This window comes from Culex pipiens, chromosome 3, assembly GCF_016801865.2.
Source record: "Culex pipiens pallens isolate TS chromosome 3, TS_CPP_V2, whole genome shotgun sequence".
In the NCBI taxonomy this organism is placed as follows: domain Eukaryota; kingdom Metazoa; phylum Arthropoda; class Insecta; order Diptera; family Culicidae; genus Culex; species Culex pipiens.
This window is the reverse complement of record NC_068939.1, coordinates 23,136,779-23,158,412: the sequence shown is the minus strand read 5'-3', so window position 1 is coordinate 23,158,412 and position 21,634 is coordinate 23,136,779. Positions and strand designations below refer to the sequence as shown.

The 21,634-nt window shown below is 35.0% G+C and overlaps 1 protein-coding gene across 2 annotated transcripts in view; it reads right to left on the bottom strand.

The window, feature by feature from the left end:
- LOC120418929 (translation initiation factor IF-2-like) overlaps positions 1-21,634 on the bottom strand; it is a 174,730-nt gene that overhangs the window by 2,420 nt on the left and 150,676 nt on the right. The window contains exon 3 of one of the 2 annotated variants that reach the window (XM_039581464.2): positions 8,172-8,321. In XM_039581464.2, coding sequence (XP_039437398.1) covers positions 8,172-8,321 — 150 coding nt within the window. Of the gene's footprint in view, positions 1-8,162; positions 8,322-21,634 lie in introns of both variants that reach the window. The other variant, XM_039581463.2, reaches the window with a different exon arrangement.

Genomic DNA, 21,634 nt, shown 5'->3' with positions numbered 1-21,634 from the left:
TTTCACACCATCAAACCTTTTTTTTGCTCCTTCCACCAGTCAGGGGAGCGGTCCAATGAAGGATTAGTCCGGGAGGGCCACCCTTAATTTGGGGCTAATTTTTCAACCTTTTTCTTTCTTTCGCTAAGCTTTCTCGTTTATTTCCATTCGCAACATTTCATTCGTTCCATTTAGTTGATTCAAGTTCAAGTTTTGTTTGTGTGCTATAGTTGCTTCTGTGTTTGTGTTAAATTTTAAGGTATTGTTTTTTTTCTGCTCTATCGTATATCCTGGGAAGAATAAAGGGGCTATTACTGTTGTTTTTCTCGTTTTGTTCTGTAGTTTGTTTTCTTGTGGGTGTAAAATTTGCTCTCCATTTTTGCGTCCTCGTGGTGTGGCTCTGTCACGCTTAAGGACTAAAATTTCTCTAATCAGGTATAAGGCTGTTGCGTTTAAATTTATATAGTTCTGTTCTTTTTTGTTGCTGTTTTCCTGTTTTATCCATTTTTTTGGTTAGTTTGTTTCGTTCTAACACAACTACTACGATTCTTTTAAGTTTTTTGTTTGACAGTGTCCCACCCCTCGGTCGTTGATTCCCCAATAAGTTGCACCTTAAAAAGTTGATTTCGGTGGCCCTTTCGTGGGATCGACCGGGGGGCGTTACAACTTTTATTTAATAGTTGAATATGTTCGATATTTGAACTTGTTAAATGGAAGAATTTCACTTGTTCTCGTGTTCTCGTTCATTCTGCGTGTTTTCCGTGCCGATTTCAGTGTGTCTTTAAATTAGGTTTTCCTTTTTCAAAGGGATGTCTTCTTCTCTCATTACGTTTTACATTGCAGTTTTCACACGTTTAAAGTTCGCTTAGTCGTGCAATTTTCCGTGTTTTAGTCATGCTCAATTGTATTGAGCTCGCGTACCCTTTTTTGGCCGTACAACTGATTGGAATAATTATGAATGATTTTTTCTTCTTTTTTTATTCTTTCGACGAACAACAACAAAAAAGGTGAACTGGTAGTGTTGCGAATGTTGATTTAGCCTGTTGAGTTGGTGTTTACTTTTTTTTGTTAATGAAAAGTTGTATTTGCTTTGCCGTGCTGATAGTGTGCTAATTTGGGCCTGGTGAAAATTGAGTTCTGATGTGTGCTGTTTGGTTGGTGAGTGCACTACAGGTGAGTGTTTGTTTAGGAGATTTGTTTAGACTTTGAATGTTTATCATTCCCATGCTGTAATCGGAGAGGGGCGCGAGGTAACGAGCTAGTGGAATTCAGGGAGAACTTTAGGGTTAGAGTTTGTCAGTTGATTTAGCGATTCGGTGTAAATAATGTTGAATTTATTTAAATTTTAGAATTGTTTTGCTAGAAATTTTCAAAAATATCACAAAATCAACATTTTGGAGCAACAACTAACTTCAAAATAGTAATAATAAAATAGACAACAAATTAGTTTATTTGAAATATATAAGAAACTTTTGGTCAAATACCATTCACCACCTCCAAGCAAAAGTACCATGGATCTCCATAAATCTGTCAAAAACTGTTAATTTTATCAGCTGTTAAATTGAAATCTATAAATTATATTAAGCCAACATTGAAGTTATTAAATAAATTGAACTTTTTACCAGATTAACGATAGCAAGTCGATTGTTTTTTTTCGAATTTTTCCAAAAACATTTTTTTAATTCATTAAAAGCATTGAAAATGGGAATATCCGATGATTCCGATTTTCACTCTTGTTTTGGTTAAAAATTAGGGTGGTTCACAATTAGGGTGTTTCAAAAAATCTTACTTTTCAGGAATATGTTTAGAAATGGTTAACTCTTTTAGAAAGTTGTAGGACATGCCACTCCAAGCAACCTTGTTAAAGAGACCAACATATTATTAGGCAACTACGACTATTTTTTAAATAGAAAAAGAGTAAACTCTCAAAATCAGTTTTTTAAACATTTTTGGAATCATTTTCTTTTTCGAATTAATGATTTTGGAATTTTTGGTCAAGTTAGTTCGAAAAAGCGCATACCAATTTGTTTGCACCAGGTTGCATTTGAAAATTAAAACAGAGCACTACAAATGCCGCAAAAAATTTTTTTGGATGATTTTTCATTAAACATACTTTAACATACTTTTTTTTTATTAAGCAAAGTTACATACTTTAAACGTAATTGTGGCCGCTGAATCTAAAACTAGCCTCAGAATTTAACCAAATTGTCAAAATAAAGATTTTTGGTTATATTTTTCGATTCCATGTAAATTTATTATGTACACCGATAAAAACACAAATTATGATAAAAAAAATCAATATTTTAACACCTAAGGCAGAATTCTGAGTTCAAATTCTGATTCTGCGGCTAAAACTACATTGTAAAAAGTGAGACAATTTTTGAATTTCATTTGAGGGGTACCATACAATTTTCCCTTGAAATCTCGAATTATTCAAACAATAATATTTGGAGTTTAAAAAAAAACCATTATTCGAGATATTCGAGTTGCAACATTGCATCTTTTTGGCTGTAACTTTTGACCGGTTAGTCCGGTATTTTTGAGAGATTGGGTCGTAGAAGATGTAGATGTAGAATTGCGAAAAAGAATTTTGGTATTTTCGACAAAGTGGATTGGCATTCCTCAAACCTTTCTAGAGGAAAGTTGAATTTACAAAAAGTTTCAAAACAATTCAAATGTGTGTTTCTGCCTTGTTTTTGTTCACATCTGGCCCTGTCTGAATCATTCGAAAACTACGTTACGGATAATTTTTACACTCCAAAGCTGAGTTTATTCTCCTCAAATCAGCAAACTTCTGTAATGCAAGACAGCTATTTCGTACATGATTTTTTTTGTGATTAATTTGAAAATTTATTCCTCACGCAATTTTTTTGAAAGGTTTGTTCCTGGGTTCTGAATAGTGGTTTACAAAACGGCCTCAATTTTGAACTGTCAAAGTGGTTGTTGTTTATCGATTCGATCCTGTTGTTTCCATCCAGAAGCTGTCCTCATTGTTTTATTCCGTTTGAAAACCTGGTTTAGTGAAAATCTTCTCTGTTTGTTGGATCAGTTTCGCTAGAATTAGTGATGTTTTTTCGCTGGATCAGAAAGAGCTGCAGGATTCCAAAATCAGCCAAGGAATTTATCTGCGACATCGCAGAATGACACTCATGCCGCAGTTCTTCGTTACCCGTAAAAAAGAAAAATTTCTTCTAACCGAATGAAACGCGACAATTTTACAGCAAAAAAATTAAAAAAATAGACAAAATAATACACATACTACTGATTATAAAACAGCTTATTTACCAGTAAGGAAAAAGTCATGCTTGTGCTTGAACAGTCTCCTACTTTGTAGATGTAAACAAAGTGGGATCATTCGGAAATCACGTTACGCATTCTCTCTATTCATCACCCAGGTTTGTTCCACTAAATTTTATTGCCTATGTTTTCTTTGTGTAAATCATTAGTAATTAGATTCATTACTCAATTTGTGATTTTGATATCAAAAAAATATTATTTTAAAAAGGTTAAAAAAAAGTGTATATTAAAATTGTCAGTCATTGCTCCAGTGTCCTTCCCGCAACGCTTTCCCCACAATTAATTCAAATACTCACTAAAAACTCTAATGGACAAACTTGTGCCCACTTTGCACCGTTATCATTGTCTCACCACAACCGGCCATTTTGACTATTGTCTCTCCCCTGCCACACTGCCGCACTCAATTTATTCCGCAATTATAAAACAATCAACTGACCAAACAAAAACTTCCCTTCGTCCAGTTCTCCCCAATTTCCACTGAGCTCCCCCCTTTTTCGAGCCCCAGGTGTGGCCTGTACAAACCCTGTCGAGATTAGTTTCCCCAACCCGAAAAAAAAATGTGCGCCATTTTTTCCCTCCTCTGAAATTCTATTCTCTCCCGTTTTCACTATTATTTTTAATTAAGTCTCTAATTGGAGTTTTCAAGTTCATCATCATTTCCTGGTTAGTCTTTCCGGTTCGTATTTCGCGCGCGCTAATTAGCCCCCTCTTTTTTATTATTTTGCTGTGTGTTTTTACAGTTTCGCACATAAAAATATACATTTTCTGATGTTTTTATTGCTCTGCAAGCTGTTCATTTTGGGAACATTTCGGGGGAAAAGGGGGGACTTGTGTTAGTGTTAGTGTGTGGTTGCGTTTAGTGGACCAACATTGCCAACATTAATCGGGAGGGGTGGTGAGTTTAGAACATAAAATGGTTATGAAAAATGTGAAATTAACCGTTTGTTTAAAGGGGAGTGGCGTTTGGGCGTTTTATAACCAGCCCGCCAGGACACTTTGGCCACGGTGCCTCTGGATGTTAGTGAGGAGTACCGCGGCGGAGGCCAGCAGGACCGTCGCAAGGGAGGAGGATCGTAGACTTGGGAGGGCCGCCCCGTTTCGGGGTCGCTTGTCCGGCTGTTTGTTGTAGAGGAACTGGTTCCAGAGGCTCGGTTCGGTCGAGGTCGCCGGATTTTGCGGCCTCGGCGGGTAGTAGGGATTCTGGGGGGACGCCCCGAAGGCAATCGGGACCTGGGCGCCAGCTGGTGGCTGATTCAGTGGCGGGTACATTGGCTGGAAGACCGACGGGAGGCTTCCGAGGCCCGGCTGTGGCGGCGGGTACGGCTGGTGGCTAAAGAACGGCGACTTGGTCGTTTGGACGTTGCCGAAGATGTAGTTCGGATCGATCGGGATGTTCGGATAGACGGTATCCTTGGACTTGGTGTTCTCCGGGGCAGGGTTCAGACTGAGGACACCTGCAATTATTTTCGGGAGGAGGGAACGAAACGGGACAGTTTGGGAAAGGGGAAAGGGCCAGACCCAGACGGTTAATTTAGAGAGCTAGACAGGTAAAATGAGGGCAACAGTAAACGAGATCTTGCGTGCAGACAGTATACCGACAGTCATTCCGGGGAAACTAGCGAATGGATTTGAAAACATGTATTATACGCTATAATTTAAAATATGTTGCCGTGTTTAAATGATCCTAGGACTGTCAAAATAACTATCTATTTTTGAACATGAAATAAGAAAAAAAAACAATAAAATTATGAACAAATAATGAATGAATCTAAAACTTGTTTTTCAAAGGCCAAGTCCGAAAAAAGCCAAGCATTTCGATCAATTAATTCAAAGATATAATCAAGGATCTTTTTCAGCTGTCACTTAACAAATTTCAAACAATTTTGGTTCCATTCGACACGAATCTTCAAATTTCAGAAATATTTTGATTACTGTCCATAATTGAATCAGACTTATTATGTTTAGATTTCCAATGTTTTTTCAATATTCTCGACAAGAAATTTTGAGTGCATTTGCATTATTAATAAAGTTATTTTTGGTTTGAAATATCGTAGCCATATTTTCTCATCCCTTGAAGTATTTTTTTTTTTGAAATTGTTGATATCAAAAAGGGAAAATTGTTACTTAAACAAACTGATTTGATATGAGAATTACTGTGTTGATAAGAATGTGAAAAGTAAAAAAAATAAAAACCAGCAATTGGTAAAAACAGTATCAGAATACATTCAACCATTAAAGGTGGTATTTTAAGGTTATTTTAAAAACTAAATCCTCTTTTATTAAATTTAATTGAATTGAATGTTATCTTTTTAAACCAAGAAAAACAACATGTTATTCATAAATTTCAAATTACTTGAAGAAGAAAATGTTCTTAAGAACTTCTAATTAAGAAAACTTTGACAAAAAATCTAAGGAATAATGAAAGCACAGTTTTATGTAACTCCTTTTAAAATGTATTTGGGTAACTTTTGAAAAAACAGTGTCACTCCAAAATGAAAAAAAAATGTTTCAAGAAAAATGTTCAAATCAAATCTAATTCAACATTGCTATTCATGTGTTGTAACTAGACACCACTTACCTACTACGTTCATTAAACCTTATTTAAGTTGATTTTGATAATGTTTTTAGAATTCTTGTGTGAGTCATTATGAAAGTAAAAGCATTACTGTCCCACAAGAAATAACTCAATTAAAGAAAAAGGTTGAAAGCAAATGTGGGATACTATACCATTATGGACAGTTTCAATGTTTACATATTTAAAGTGTTGTGCTTTACAAGTAAAAAAATCTCAGATCATTTTTTATATTTTTTTACCAACTTAAGCTTGCCAAGGCAAAACACGGATTATTCGGTGTCATTTTCAGGATTTTTAACTTTGATTCTTTGAAAAATAGTTTTTTCGCATGTTTTCAATGTAATTTTGTCTCTTTTTCAATAGTTTTTGAAAGGTTATTTGTAAATTTACCATACAATAAAAAAACAAATTCATATTATCGATTTTTTGAAATAAGAAGCAACTACATACTATTTTGTATTTGTAAAAGAGTTTGATAAAAATAGAGATGAACAGAAAAAAATGTTTTTTTGTGGGGGTAAAAAATTAACTGACTTTAAAAAATCATTGAACTTAAAAACCGTTAAAAAACATGGTTATTTTACATCTGGAAATGGGAACAAATTGCGTGTGATAAAAAATGATGTAAAATTACAACATTTAATTTGTAAAAAATGTAAAATTACATCATTTTATGTGTAACTGTTTTTTTTAAATTAAAATTTTAGTTGAGTTATATTGTAAAAGGTGGTAATATACTAATATATAATTTCAGCCTTTTAAAAATGAAACTTTTTGTTACTGTTTAAGGGGTTACATACATGTAAGAAATTACAAAATTTCGGATTATCAAAAAATATTGAATTCACCTAAAAGATGATTTTCAATCACTCCTTAAAGTTTCATGAAGATATTTCATTAATAAACTGAGTTAGAGGCAATTTAAACTCAAAATTTTGCCATGCGCAAAGTGGACTGTCAAACTTTCTGAGCGTTTTGCTCGAAACACCAAGTTTATTTACGGGTGCCACGATATCTCGAGATGTTATGGACCAAATTGGCTGAAATTTGAGGTGAAGACTCTCAAGACATAACTCATGTGCATGACGAATTCCGATTTTTGAATTTTGCTTTTTTAAAAAAAAATACAAAAATCAAAAATTTTTACATGAAAAATATAAACAATATTTTTTCTTTTTAAAAAATATATATTTTTTAAATTGGCCTTTGTCATGCACACGGGACTGGTTCAACGAGTCTTCACCAAAATTTTGAGCCGATTTGGTCTACGCAGTGTTGAGATATCGTGGCACCCGTTTTTTTTAAACTGCTAACTTCAAATAGCTATATCTCAGCAATGATTCAACCAAATGTATTCAAATTTATTTTGTTAACAAATGAAAATGTATATTTCAATACCCTGAAAACAAATTTAGAAAAAAGTTAAAATGTGTGCTCACACCAACCTCTGACATTTTTGCCGATTTACTTGTATGTAACCCCTTAATGTCATAAATTTAAATATTTCAAACATAGATATTTCAATCAAAGATAGTCCAACGTGTTTTGATTGAAAATAATGTATTTAATTGCAAGGATTATATAAAAAAAAATAATTTGGAAGCTTATAAAAATTTATGGTTAAGTTATTGGAGTAATTAAATTACACATCAAAAGATTCCATTCAAAAAATTTTACACATTATTTCTTACACAAAATCTGCGTTGTTGAAGTTTGAACAATAAAATAAATTCTCCATTAATTCAAGAAACAAGAATTAATAAATTTCAAAATCCTGCAACTAGGCCTCAAATTTTACGATAAGAAAACTTAAAAAAACTGTAAACAAACAATTGAAATGAAAACAGTTTCGTAACATTGCCTGGAAATTTCCATAACTCATAAACGTTGCATGCAGACAGTCCTATTACTCTACACTAGATACATAATGCAAAATGGAAACAATCGTGGTTATGGTGCTGGTGGCGGTTATTTTTGTTCCATTGTGATTTGTGACTGTGTGTGTGAGTGTGTATCTTTGTGACCACTGTTGTTGTTGTTGTTGCTGTTGCTGTAGATACATCTACAAAATGATGACTTCCTGGCCCTCGTAAAAATAATGAATGTGCCCGAGTGGCTGGACCACATTTACATAATAAACACACAGGAAGTACAACACTTTTCCCCTCCTCAGGAACAAGACAAAGCCGGGAAGAAAATAAAACAACCCAAAGGAAACGCAAACGGAACAAGAAATCTGCATCGCGTGTAAGTGTGTGTGACTTTGTGTTTCTGTGTGTCAGTGTGTGTGTGTGTGTGTGCAAATGATTACCACTGGGACCTGCGGCAAGTCCGGCTTCGGTGTTCTTCTTGCACGTCGGGTAGCGGCCACAGTCGTTGCCTTCGCGCTGGCTCAGGGAGCACGAGTCGTACGCCATCACGCACACCTGACTGGACAGACAGCCGATGTCGCTGCACTGGCGGCCATATTCTGGAAAGAGCGAAAAAAGGAAAGAGGAAACGGAAGTTAGGCTTGAGGATAATAAAGGATTGTTGTTTTGGAGTGGCACTCTGCGCGCTCGCTAGATGATGATTAACGAGTAGTAAAACGTTTTGTGGAGTGGTAAAACTTAATTAAGGTAAATTATTTAGGCGAGTGATATTTATTACAGTTGTAAAGCGCAATCACAGTTTTCTTGATATTTTGGTTGAATTACGCTAATTACTCAAGGTAATGTACATACATTTTGTGAATAACCTGAACCAGGAAAGCTAGGTTTATTGGTGGTTTTGGCAATTTCTTTATGACATACTTGATTTTTCAGTTTCGTAAATATTGTTACCGGAAAGCTCGTCCAATTTGCCATAAGTTTGTCTTGGACAGCTTTTTGATTTGACTCGTTTTAATATTTACGTAAGCTTTTTAACTATCCAAGTTTCTCCACACTGAAAAAAATATTCTATTTTCAGTTATGAGCTATGTAACTAAGCTTATATCTGTAAGCCCATACATCCAATTGAAATTTTGTCAAAGACAAACTTATGACAAATTGGACGAGCTTTCCGGTAAAAATATTTACGAGACTGAAAAATCAAGTCTGTCATAAAGAAATTGCCAAAACTACCAATAAACCTATTTTTTCAACATTATTATTTTTAAAACCGCTGTATCTTCACAAGGATTGGACATAGGACAATGGTCAATATGAAGACTTTTATCTAAAATTGTCTGGGAAATCGATTCTCAATATCGGTTTTAGAAAATTTTGAAGTTTAGACCACTTTTCAAAAAAGCAGTTTTAGTAAATGATTTTTGTATTTTATTAAGGAGAGACATACCATCTTGCATTTTTCGTGAGTCTTTTCGTAACATCTTAGGCTATTTTCTCAAAAATTTTGCACGAAAAAAATCGTGACATCACCTTAAAATATAATTTTAAGCTTGAAAATTGGAAAATCTCATAGAAGTGGCGTGTATATTTATTTCAGTGTATTTTCATCAGAAAACCCGTCCAATTTCCCACAAGTTTGTCTTTGCCCACTTTTTGATACGATGCAACGGCTTCGAGATAGAGTTATTTTTAAATTACAAAAAAATATTTAAATTACTTACGTTCTTCTCAAATGTCATTTTCGAGTACAACTGGCTGTATAAACACAAAAGTGGATTGTATAGGCCTAGGATAATATGTGTAAAAAAATTCATTGAAGTCGGAGAGGGTCGGGCACAAAATTACCAGAAAAAATCCCGATTTGAGCTGGAATTGCTCGTACAGCAAATTGAACAATCCGAAGCAAAAGAGCTGCTAAGCAGGGTTGCCAGGTTGCCAGATAAATCTGGGAATGCCAGATTTTTCAAGTGTCTGCCAGAATAAAGATTCGAAGATCGAATGTTTCATGTTTTAACATTGAAAATCGGACCATTAGTTGCTGAGATATCGACATTAGAAAATGGTGGGTTGTTTTGGCGAGACTTAGAAAACATAAATTTTCCTGTTTCTTTTTCTTAAAGCGGTTCTGTCTCAGCAACCCGAGGTCCAATCTTCAATGTCTCTCAGACAATTTTATAGCCAATTTTCTGAACTTTTCAGAAAAAAACCTTTTTAGAAATGGTCACTCATGGTCACTATTTTCAAAAATCGAAAAACTGAAAATATTTCGCTAAAATCAAACTTGTGGTGGCTATATCTTGAAAACGGAGCCCCTTATCAAAAAATCTATAAAGTAGTTTTCAATTGCAAATTCAATTTTGCATTAAAAAATAATTTTCGATTTTTTCAAGAAATCACTATTTTTTTCAAAAATTCATAACTCGGCGGCAGATTTTTTGACCATGATTCTCTATGGCTCAAAAGATGCTGGTTTTTCTCCTGAAACATATAAAAAAATCTCGAAAATCAAAAAATATGTATTTTGGGAAATAGAGTTTTAGTGAAAAAAAAAGTTGATTAAAAATTCTGCAATTTTTTTCCGTGTACCTATTTTTTTTCTCAATAGACCTCAACAATACCTACAATTGATCAGAAAATTCATTCAAAAGTTACAACTGTTTGAATATTTACATACCATTTTTGTATGGACAGCAGCCAAAATTGTATGGAGACTTGTATGGGTGAACCAATGACACAAAATAGCTGAGCAATTCTCCACGAAATCGGTCTTTTTTTGGAATTTAATTTTTTGTATTTTTTAATCCGACTGAAACTTTTTTGGTGCCTTTGGTATGCCCAAAAAAGCCATTTTGCATCATTAGATTCTCCATATAATTTTCCATACAAATTTGGCAGCTGTCCATACAAAAATGATGTATGAAAATTCAAAAATCTGTATCTTTTGGAGGAATTTTTTGATCGATTTGGTGTCTTCGGCAAAGTTGTAAGTATGGATATGGACTACACTGAAAAAAATTGTACACAGTAAAATTATTTTTGGGTGATTTTTTATTTAATTTTTTATCACTAAAACTTGATTTGCAAAAAAACACTATTTTTTTTATTTTTTGATATGTTTTAGAGGACATCAATTGCCAACTTTTCAGAAATTTCGAGGTTGGGCAAAAAATCTTTGACCGAGTTATGAATTTTTTAATCAATACTGATTTTAAAAAAAAATCGAAATAATGCCCGTAAAAGTTTTTCAATTTCATTTTTCGATGTAAAATCAAATTTGCAATCAAAAAGTACTTCAGTGAAATTTTGATAAAGTTAAATCCATTTTAGGTGACTTTTTTGAAAATAATTGCAGTTTTTAATTTTTTTAAATTAGTGCACATGTTTGCTCACTTTTGAAAAAAATATTTTTGGAAAGCTGAGAAAATTCTCTATATTTTGCTTTTTTGAACTTTGTTGATACGACCCTTAGTTGCTGAGATATTGCCATGCAAGTGTTTAAAAACAGGAAAATTGATGTTTTCCAAGTCTCACCCAAACAACCCACCATTTTCTAATGTCGATATCTCAGCAACTTATAGTCCGATTTTTAATGTTAAAATATGAAACATTCGTGAAATTTTCCGATCTTTTCGAAAAAAATACTTTCAAAAATTTTAAATCAAGACTAACATTTTAAAAGGGCCAAAAATTCAATATTACGCCCTTTTGAAATGTTTGTCTTGGTTTAAAAAATTTTAAAATATTTTTTTCGAAGAGATCGGAAAATTTCACGAATGTTTCATATTTTAACATTGTAAATCGGACTATTAGTTGCTGAGATATCGACATTTAAAAAAACTGGGCTGTTAGGGTGAGACTTAGAAAACATCAATTTTTCTGTTTTTAATCACTGGCATGGCAATATCTCAGCAACTAAAGGTCGTATCAACAAAGTTCAAAAAAGCAAAATATAGAGAATTTTCTCAGCTTTCCAAAAATATATTTTTTAAAAGTGGGCAAACATGTGAACTAGTTTTAAAAAATGAAAAACTGCGATTTTTTTTTCAAAAAAGTCACCTAAAAATGGATTTATCTTGAAAACGGTGCACTTTATCAAAATTTCACATCAGTACTTTTTGATTGCAAATTTTATTTTACATCGAAAAATGAAGTTGAAAAATTTTTACGAGCAATATTTAAATTTTTGAAAAAAATGATTAAAAATTAAAAAAAAGTTAAAAATTAAAAAAAAAATTGTTTGCACAACCTGGAAATTTCTGAAAAGTTGGCAATTGATGTCCTCTAAAACATATCAAAAAATAAAAAAAAATAAAAATAGTGTTTTTTGGCAAATCAAGTTTTAGTGACAATAAGTTAAATAAAAAATCACAATTTTTTTTTACCGTGTATCATTTTTTTCCAGTGTCGTCCATATTCATACTTACAACTTTGCTGAAGACACCAAAACGATCAAAAAATTCCTTCAAAAGATACAAATTTTGAATTTTCATAAATCATTTTTGTATGGACAGCTGCCAAATTTGTATGGAAAATTATATGGAGAATCTAATGATGCAAAATGGCTTCTTTGGGCATACCAAAGGCACCAAAAAAGTTTCAGTCGGAATAAAAAATACAAAAAAAAAAAAAATGGAATGACCGAAATCTGAGAGAACTGCTCAGCTTCTTTAGTCATTGGGAAGGCCCCCATAAGGTTTGAGCCAAATCAAAAAATACAAATATAAAAATGGTTGGAATCGGCCGATTTCGTAGAGAGTTGCTCAATTGTTGAAAAAAGCCAAAGATTAGACATTGATTACAAAGCATATCCTTCATTATTTTATTGTATTTGCACAGAAAAAAAATAATGTAAATTTGGAAGCTGTAATTTTGGAATGTTGAATATTACATCTTTTATGATGTAATTTTACCTCAATTTAGACTGAAAAAGTGACATTACACCAGAAAAGTGGTAAAATTACCCATTTCCAGAGGTAAAATTACACCTTTTTTTCTGACATCAAAGATGTGCCCCTTCCCAGATGTAATATTACCATGATCTTTTTTTCTGTTTGTTTATTATTTTGACATTGTTCCGAATTTCAATAATTAGTTGAAAAGGTGTTAACAAAATGACTCAGTTTTGTTACAGACGACTGAACTGGAGTGCACTCACGTCTTTAGGTATCAGGTCAAAAAAGGTTTTGTGATAAATAATTTTCATAATTTCTAAAGAAACAAAGGGCAATGTGACATTTTTTACATTGGGTACACTCACAAGATTTATTCAAAAATTAAAAATAAAAGATTTATTATATGACTCAAATTAAAGTTCACTTAAATTTTTCCTTAAAGCGTGACACCATGGCTTTAAAAACTAGTTCAGCCCAATCTGTTCCCCCTCATGCTATCGCTAGTTTTCCATCAACCGACACCGTCAAGCGAGGGCTGGGGGGGTTAAATTTTTTTAACACCCACTTTTTTCCCCTCGTCCATCTGAAATATGCCGAACGTGAGTAACGTGTGGTGGAACATCACTCTCCGACCTGACCTGGCCTGGTAGACCAACCGGGCCCGACCTATCACGTACACCCGGTGCAACATACTTCCGGCCCCCACATCCACCACCCCTTCCTTGTCTTCGTAAAGCTGTCAGAACCGGAAGCGCCGTTGCTCCACACGGGGTGGCTCCGTCCCGCGCAACTGACCTGCTTCTGTCTATGGCTTGCCATCACTCTTCCTCGCTCGTTCACTCTCACTTCTTCGCCCGCGACTCAGTCGCGGGGGGGACTCGGGACATAATGATTAAGGATATACTAAGCTTATGTTGTGTTCTTCTATTGTTTTTTTCCTCACCATATTTCTTTCTGCTGGGTCTTCAATTCGCCTTTCCCCCCTCTGGGTGGAAAAGCTCTTTTTTTGCTCTCTGTTTGAAAAGAACTCACCACGAAAGCCAATGGCCGCCGGTTTGTGTGTGTGTAGGTCGGTCGGTTAACATTGCGTGACAAAATATAATAGACATTAAAGCACATTTAGTGTGCTTTACCATCATCTTCCCTGGGGGTAGGACACTGACTCTACTGAGCTAGGACAGGGTGGCTACTTGGTTTTTAGAAAATTAGAATCGTTTATAACTCAACTCAACTCAACTCAACTCAACTCAACTCAACTCAACTCAACTCAACTCAACTCAACTCAACTCAACTCAACTCAACTCAACTCAACTCAACTCAACTCAACTCAACTCAACTCAACTCAACTTCCCCACAAAGATAGCACAACACTGTGGGTAGTCACGGTGCTCCGGAATGGAAGCCATCTGCTGTGCCACCTGGCCACGGGGCCATAAGGCCTAACTTCCTGACTTTTTCGTACACTAACTATATTTTTTTTCCAAGTCGGTTGCCAAAATCGACAAGCCCGAAAAAATGAAGCATGGCGTCAAAAGTGGGATCGTTCCGGGTTTGGTCTACTACCACCAACCAGCAGTCTAACGGCAGCAGATGCCATAAGTCAGCTTTTCGGCACCGTTCTCGTTCCCGGCCGTTCCTGGCTGGTTCGGAAGGGGAATTTTTGTGTGGGAAACTGGTTGTTGAATCTAGTTTAGACTACTACCCCGCTCTTCTTGCGATATGGTGCAGGGTGGTGTGTTTTTTGGCCAATATTTTATAATTGTGTTGGAAGTGAGAGGCGGTGGCAAGGTACAACCTTATCTAAATTGAAAATCTACAAATGTAATTTGAATATGTTAGGTGGAACATCGGGTGCCAGGAAACTATGACCTCTGGTTCTTTTTGGAACAGGTCGACCCTATCCGTGTGCGATATGACGAGAGGCCAAACCATGCTGATGATGATGATGATGCGGTTTTAGCCAGAAAAGCTTTTTTAGCTCCAAGATAAACTAGATAGACATGACGGCCTTGGGCTTCTGCCGGTCGACTCTTGAAAGGAGAAAGTTACGGTAACAACCTGTGTTTGGCCAGGATGGTGTGCCAAACCTTGGCGTAAAACGGCCGGAAAATTGTGCCACGCAGATAAGGTTGAACTTTATTTACTGCCCGGTAATCGGTTCCCGGTGGTCGATCAAACGATGAGGAAAGTGCAATTTTTGGCCAGCCTTCAACCACCCTTTTTTATGTTCGATGAAAGGTGAGGAACAGTAGATGATGTAGCAATTTGGGTGCGCAAAATAGAGGAAATTTACCTTGACGAAGATTTAACAGAACTTTCTACAGATATCTTTAACTTATGGTAGTGTTAAAAAAATGTTGTTTTATGTGTCGCTAAATATTAAACTTACAGTATGAGCAATATTCCTGCAAAATTTTCATGACCACAATTAGTTCGCCATAAAAAAGAGTCAAACAAAAACCAAGCTAATTTTTTCGCTCCCTTACAGTTCAACGAACTGCAGAATATCACGAGTAATCCCTGATTAAAAACAAACTTTGGTCCACAGAACGGGAACCTCCCTCCAAAATGAGCCTCAGGCAACCTCCAGCACTCTCCCCAACCCCACCCCGTTTTCATACCACATTTTGACGATTTTTATGTAACAACTTGCTCTTCCGCAACAAAAACGAGTCAGAGGCAAACACACACACACACACAAAAGTTCACCCATCCGTGCAAGCATAAAAAGCCGCACCGAATGGACTGAGTTAGGACCGTCCCACCCACATCACCACCCCCAGCGGCAACATGAAACAATCTTCGCTGCGGCGGACACACTCGCACACAGTGCCACTATCAGCGCAACATTCGGAGTGTCATGATAACCCTTGAGTGTTCAACAGTTGAGAATTCTTATCTAACAAAAAAATCAACCTATTATACATCTCGACATTTTTGATGTTGATTTCAAAAACACGTTAAAAATGACAGAAATGAATTCTAGTGAATTCTCTGCCAATAAATAAAATTGTGAATTTGTGTATAAATGCTATGGAATCATCATAAGCAATAATGTGCACACCTTTATTTTGCTACCTCCATAGAGAAACGTGGGTGTGCATGGTTGCTTAAGATAATGCCATATGATTTGTATTTGAAATTATAATTATATTTATTGACAGAAAATTCTCTAAAATCAATTCTGTCGATTGGATCGTGTTTATGGTTCATACCTTGCAGAAATTGGAGCGTTTACTTATAATATGTTGGGTTGGGTTTTGCTTTCATAGCAATTTAATCACTTTGAACATTTCTAATATCTTTTATTAGAGTAGTGGTCATACAACTCAACCTTCTACAACCCAAACCCCGCATTGGGCTTCGAACTAAAAAAAAATCGTCAACAATCCATTTTAAACCCAGATTTGAATCTTTTAAAAGTTTTGGAAAGGAGATTTTTTATTTTTTTCTTTCTTTGTTTAGATTGGTACAGCAGAGCAGACAACCCAGCAGGACGAGTAGCATCTGGAAGAAAGGTTTTAAGATTCTGATGATGGCCGAAAGTAGAAAAGTGGACCGAAACGTAAGGAATGTAAAAATATTCGGCGATCAAAAATAGAAAAATAAATCTTATTTTTTTTAGAAAAACCTTGTCTTTGATTATTTTATTGTTTTATGAAACTACATAGTATACTGAGCAATTCTATAAGATTTCGGGCATCCAAATTTTTTGCAATTTTTAATCTGGCTGAAACCATTAGAAGAAATTTTGCATCATCAGTTTGTCCTTATAATTTTCCATACAAATTTGGCAGTTGTCCATACAAAATTGGTATGTGCAAATTGTAATAGCTCAATCTTTTGAATGAATTTTAATGATCGATTTGGTGTCTTCGGCAAAGTTCTAAGTATGGATTAGGAGAACACCGAAAAAAATGGCTTTCAAATATTGTTATGTTACTTAAAATTGATTTCCAAAATAAAAAAAAAAACACTTTTTTTTGTATGTTTTGAGGGACACAGAAATATTTTAAGAGATTCCAAAATTGGCAAAAAAGTTTTTACTTAGTCATGTTTGCCAATTTCTGAAAAATATATATTGGAAAAGCATAGAAAATTTCCTATATTTTTTTTACTTTTTTAAACATTGTTTACACGGCCTTTTGAGTTATTTGTTTGCCAATACAAGTCTCCATACAATTTTGGCAGCCATCTATACAAAAATGTTATGTTTTTTAATTTTCAAATAGCTTTATATTGGGAAGTAATTTTCTGATCAATTTAGTGTCTTCGAAAAAAAAAGGTAAGAATTAATAAGAACCATACTGAAAAAATAACTACAATCCTTAAATTAAAATATTTGTCACTAAAAGTTGAATTCAAAAATACCTTGTTATAAGATTTCCATTTTTTCATAAGTTTCAGGAGGGCAAAAAGGCATCTTTTGGGCCATAGAGAAGTATGGGCAGAAAATTTTCGGCTGAGTAGGGGAAATATACCCATTTTAATCACACTAAGCAGTTCGACCAATTCTCATCACTTTTGCCGTTTTCCGCTATTAAACCAAATTTTTCAGATATATCAACAATGATTAGTTGCTTGCTCACTTTTATTTGAGCTATTTATTACTTTGGAGCATTCAAAAACACTTTTTCGGTTTCCGTGGAAGCCTAATTCTGATTTTTCTTTAGAATGCTGAAAAAAACCTTCACAATCGCCTAAGAAACATTGAAAATTGGTATTTTCGTGTCTGGGATACAGGCCTTCAAATGTAAAGAAACAATTGAATTGAAGTTTTTTAAGTGTCTTATATACAGCACGTATGGTCCAGTTTTAAATGTCAAAAAGTGAATTATCCATGAAATTTTCTTCGAAAAATATTATGTAAATTTAAAAATCAATACTAAAATTTCGAAATGTGTTCCATGATCAATTTGATTTATGGTTTTTAAAAAATTCAATTATATTTGGGAAGAGATGCGAAACGGACCATTAGTATCTGAGATATCAGCATAGAAAAATAAGAGCTTTTTTGGTTATTTCTATATTTGTTTAGAACTAATGTCAACTGCACCTCTCTGAGGAGTTGCGTTGGAGAATTTGAACGGTGTGCGTCGCGGTCCTCACGCAGGATTTTCGTTGCCGTTTCCGTCTCTGTTGTCTTCCCGATTGTGCGTGTATTTCAATCCGGGCGGTTTCGGTTATCGCATTTTATTTCGTTTTATCTTTCCACAGCCGGCTGTCTAAGATTAAATCATTTATGCTAAACTCAACACCAAATAACCGGGAATAGTCTCATCCGCATACTCCGACTGTTTGCCTTGAGAATGCATAATACATCACACCATTAAACAAAATTTATTGATTATTGGGTCGCATCATCATCCTCTATGTTGAATCCTGGCCATTACCCTTACCCACTAACAAAATCCCAAGTAGAAGTAGTTTTCCGGCACACGCGGGGGTGTGGATATCGTATAGAACCCACCCTTGGTAGCAGCCTGTGCTTACTAACATTCCCGTCCCGTTCCCTCGAGATCTACAAACTGACATGGCGGGCGCCGTTGGTGGCCAATGACTGTTTCCTATTAGCAACGGCTCTAGTTTTGATGATCGTGATGTTTTATCTTTTCAGCGCATTCATGCATGCTGTTGATAAGGGAAACATCATTTGATCGTTGAAGCGTGTGACCGGTTGTGCTGATGGGATATTATGGTCCTGTTCAGCAACGGAGAAGGACAACCATGGGTGGTCTCTCATGCTCATGCTCATGCTCATGCTCAATGTCAACTGCACCTCTCTGAGTGCCAACAAAAAGTTCTTATTTTGTTCATAATGTTTCAAAATTTGGAAGCGATTGGATTTGACCCGGCTTTCCCCATGAAATTTGATGTGAAAAACTGACTTTTTACGAATTTGTGTTCAGCCTCCTTTTGCTCGGCAGGCCTAATTTTCGATTTGTACCCTTTTCGTCCACTTTACAGTGATCAAAAAGGTCTTAAATAGAGGCTAGAAATGGGCACCCTGTAGATGTACCACCCTGTCTTTCAACAATGTCAAGTTTCTTGGAATAATTAGCTTTACAACTTTTCCTAAGGAACCAACGCTTTAAAAGGTCGTCAGTAAAAAGTTAGGACTTGGTTGACACCCTGTAGGTGTTTCACCCTGCATGTCAATAATTTTAAATAAAAGCCACGTTCAAATACAACAACTGTTCCTAAGACACCATTTTGCTAGGTTGCTTCCATATTACGTTAAAAAATAAGATTTCGAAATATCTACCGAAGTACTGGCAGTGTTGGCAAGAAATATAATTTTGAAATGCCTCTTTTAAAAAATCTGTTTTTTTTCCAGAAGCAAGATACGACCATATTTTCTTCGGGAATGTTTTAGAGGGCATTCAGGACTATACTTTTACGGTGTTAGTTTTAAAATTGAGTGAAAAATGAAAATTATAAAAATTAAAATGTGAAAAAGAGGATTTTCCCATACAAATTTGAATCGCTTTGCGGAAAGCCGGGTCAAACCCAATCGCTTCCCAATTTTGGGGGATTTGTTTGGGGGCCCAAATGGGACCGGAAAATGCCTGTTCTGTAAAATTGATCATGTCGAGCCACCCTAATATTCATACTTTCAAAGTTTTTTTTTTCAATTCCTAACATTTTGGGGCCAACAATGCTAACAGGAAATGCAAAAAAATACAATGTTGGTTTATTTCTTTTGGACTATCAACTGACGAGCCGTTTGTGATCCAACTCGACTACAATGTGGGATTAGCTGAGAACTTCTGAATTACAGTATGGCCCATAAAAAATGCAACATGTGCATATTTTCACAGAAAAGTGGTCGAAATCTAATAGTAGTTTATGCAACGAGTTGCAAAAAGTAGATTTTTTCAGCACGAGTCGTACATTTATCCAACGAGGGTTACCGAGTTGGATAAATACGATGAGTGCTGAAAAAATCAAGTTTTGCAACGAGTTGCTTACAAATTTTTTTGCAATTCCGAAAAACACCCATTGAGTGAAATTTTAAGTCAAATTTTCATGTATTTTGTCAATAAATCGTTTAAATAAAAAAAAATGTTGAAAAGTGTTACTTTTTGAAACAAGTGCTGAAAAGTTCAACTTTTCAGCACCCATTTCAGTGCTGAAAAGTAGAACTTTTCAGCATTTATTTTGAAAAGTGGTGCTATTCGATTCTGTTACTTTTGGTACAGAAAAGTAGGCTATTTCGTCGTTCAAGAATGACAGGAAAAGTAAGTAGTTTCACGACGGAATTGCAAAAAAATAATTTTTGCAATTCCATCGTGAAACTACGTACTTTTCCTGCCATTCTTGAACGATGAAAAAGCCTACTTTTCTGTACCAAAAGTAACAGAATCGAATAGCAACACTTTTCAAAATAAATTCTGAAAAGTTCTACTTCAATCTACAATCTAAACAAAGAAAGTAAAGTTCAGCACTTGTTTCGAAAAGCAACTTTTCAACATTTTTTTAGATTTAAACGATTTATTGACAAAATACATGAAAATTCGACTTAAAATTTCACTCAATGGGTGTTTTTCGGAATTGCAAAAAATGTTGTATGGAACTAGTTGCAAAACTTGATTTTTTCAGCACTCTTCGTATTTATCCAACTCGGTGAACCTCGTTGGATAAATGTACGACTCGTGCTGAAAAAAGCAAAATTTTCTTCAACATCAACTTCAAAATTGTGAAGAAAGTAAAACAGTTCACTCGAGGGTTCCCCGCGTCCTCCGAAGTACGACAACGCCGCCGGACGGACCACGGTAGGATTCACTCTGATAATTTCCACCATCATGTATCGTTTCTCTTTATGGTATCTAAAACTTGCTGACATGGTTTGCCTGCGAGCGAAACCGCTTCATTTTTTTTGTGTGCTGCTGCCCTGCTCTGTTCTGCTCGATTTCTTTCTTTCGGAAGATTATTGCAATCAAAAAATGCCCTCTGGGGAGTTCCTCCCCGAGAAAACGGCGAGAGACCCCGGACGACCGTTGAGGGTTGCTGGTAACGTCGGAAAATGGCACAGTGTGTAAAGTGTACACATTGCGTTCGTTTCACACCGCTCTAGACCGTTTTAACATTGTTGTTCCCGTGACGAGAATGCCACAAGTTCAAACGATACCAGATAGCAATAGAAGTTCTCTCTTGGTTAAGAGCACAGAAAAAAAAAGAAATAGCTGATAAAAGCTCGCACAGAACTTTGCTCGTACACCATTTTCTCATTATATTCAGCCATTTTATTTGCGTTCAGGCCCAGGACCAGCACGGGAAATAGTTGACCCTCTTCGGTGGGAGGCTTTTGTTCTGGGCTGGCCCGACAATACGGCACGTACGTGTGCGCTTTGAAGTAGCAAATTGGCCCTTTTCGCTGCCCTTGGCCGCTTTAAGGACACAAGGATGGATGGTGTTTGGACTAAACGTTGATAACATGCAGATTTCAATATTTTATAATTAAAATATAATAGTTTTAATCCGACTTTTTCAGGATTTACATTTTTATAAAGGTAAAAAAAAATCAATGCCTGAGTTTGAAAATTTTCGAGTTTATTTTTACTATATAAAATTATTATTTTTTGTTTGGTAAAGATAATAGTAGAATATTTCACATTAGTTTCACTTAATAACATTGAAAATCGAACCCGTGGTTTCAAGTTGACTTTGCACATAGCTAATTTTTCAACTTAACCATTTGTTATTAAAAGTTAAAGTCCAATTTACATAAATCTCATGTGTTATAAAAAAGTATAAATTCATAAATTAATTAAACTATTATTTAAACTTCCGAGCCAATCCGATTTGACGTATTTGACGAATTTGTTATTTATGTCATAAATTAATATCAATGTTTTTATTTTAATTGAGTTGTTCTGTAGATTTTTGCAAATAATATCGCGATTTTAAAATTCATATTGTTTTATTTGGATGAAACGTTTCCTATGTTTCACTTAGAAAAAACTCACTTTCATTGATTCGAATTCTTTGTGATGCTGAATCTCGGAAATTAATTGTTC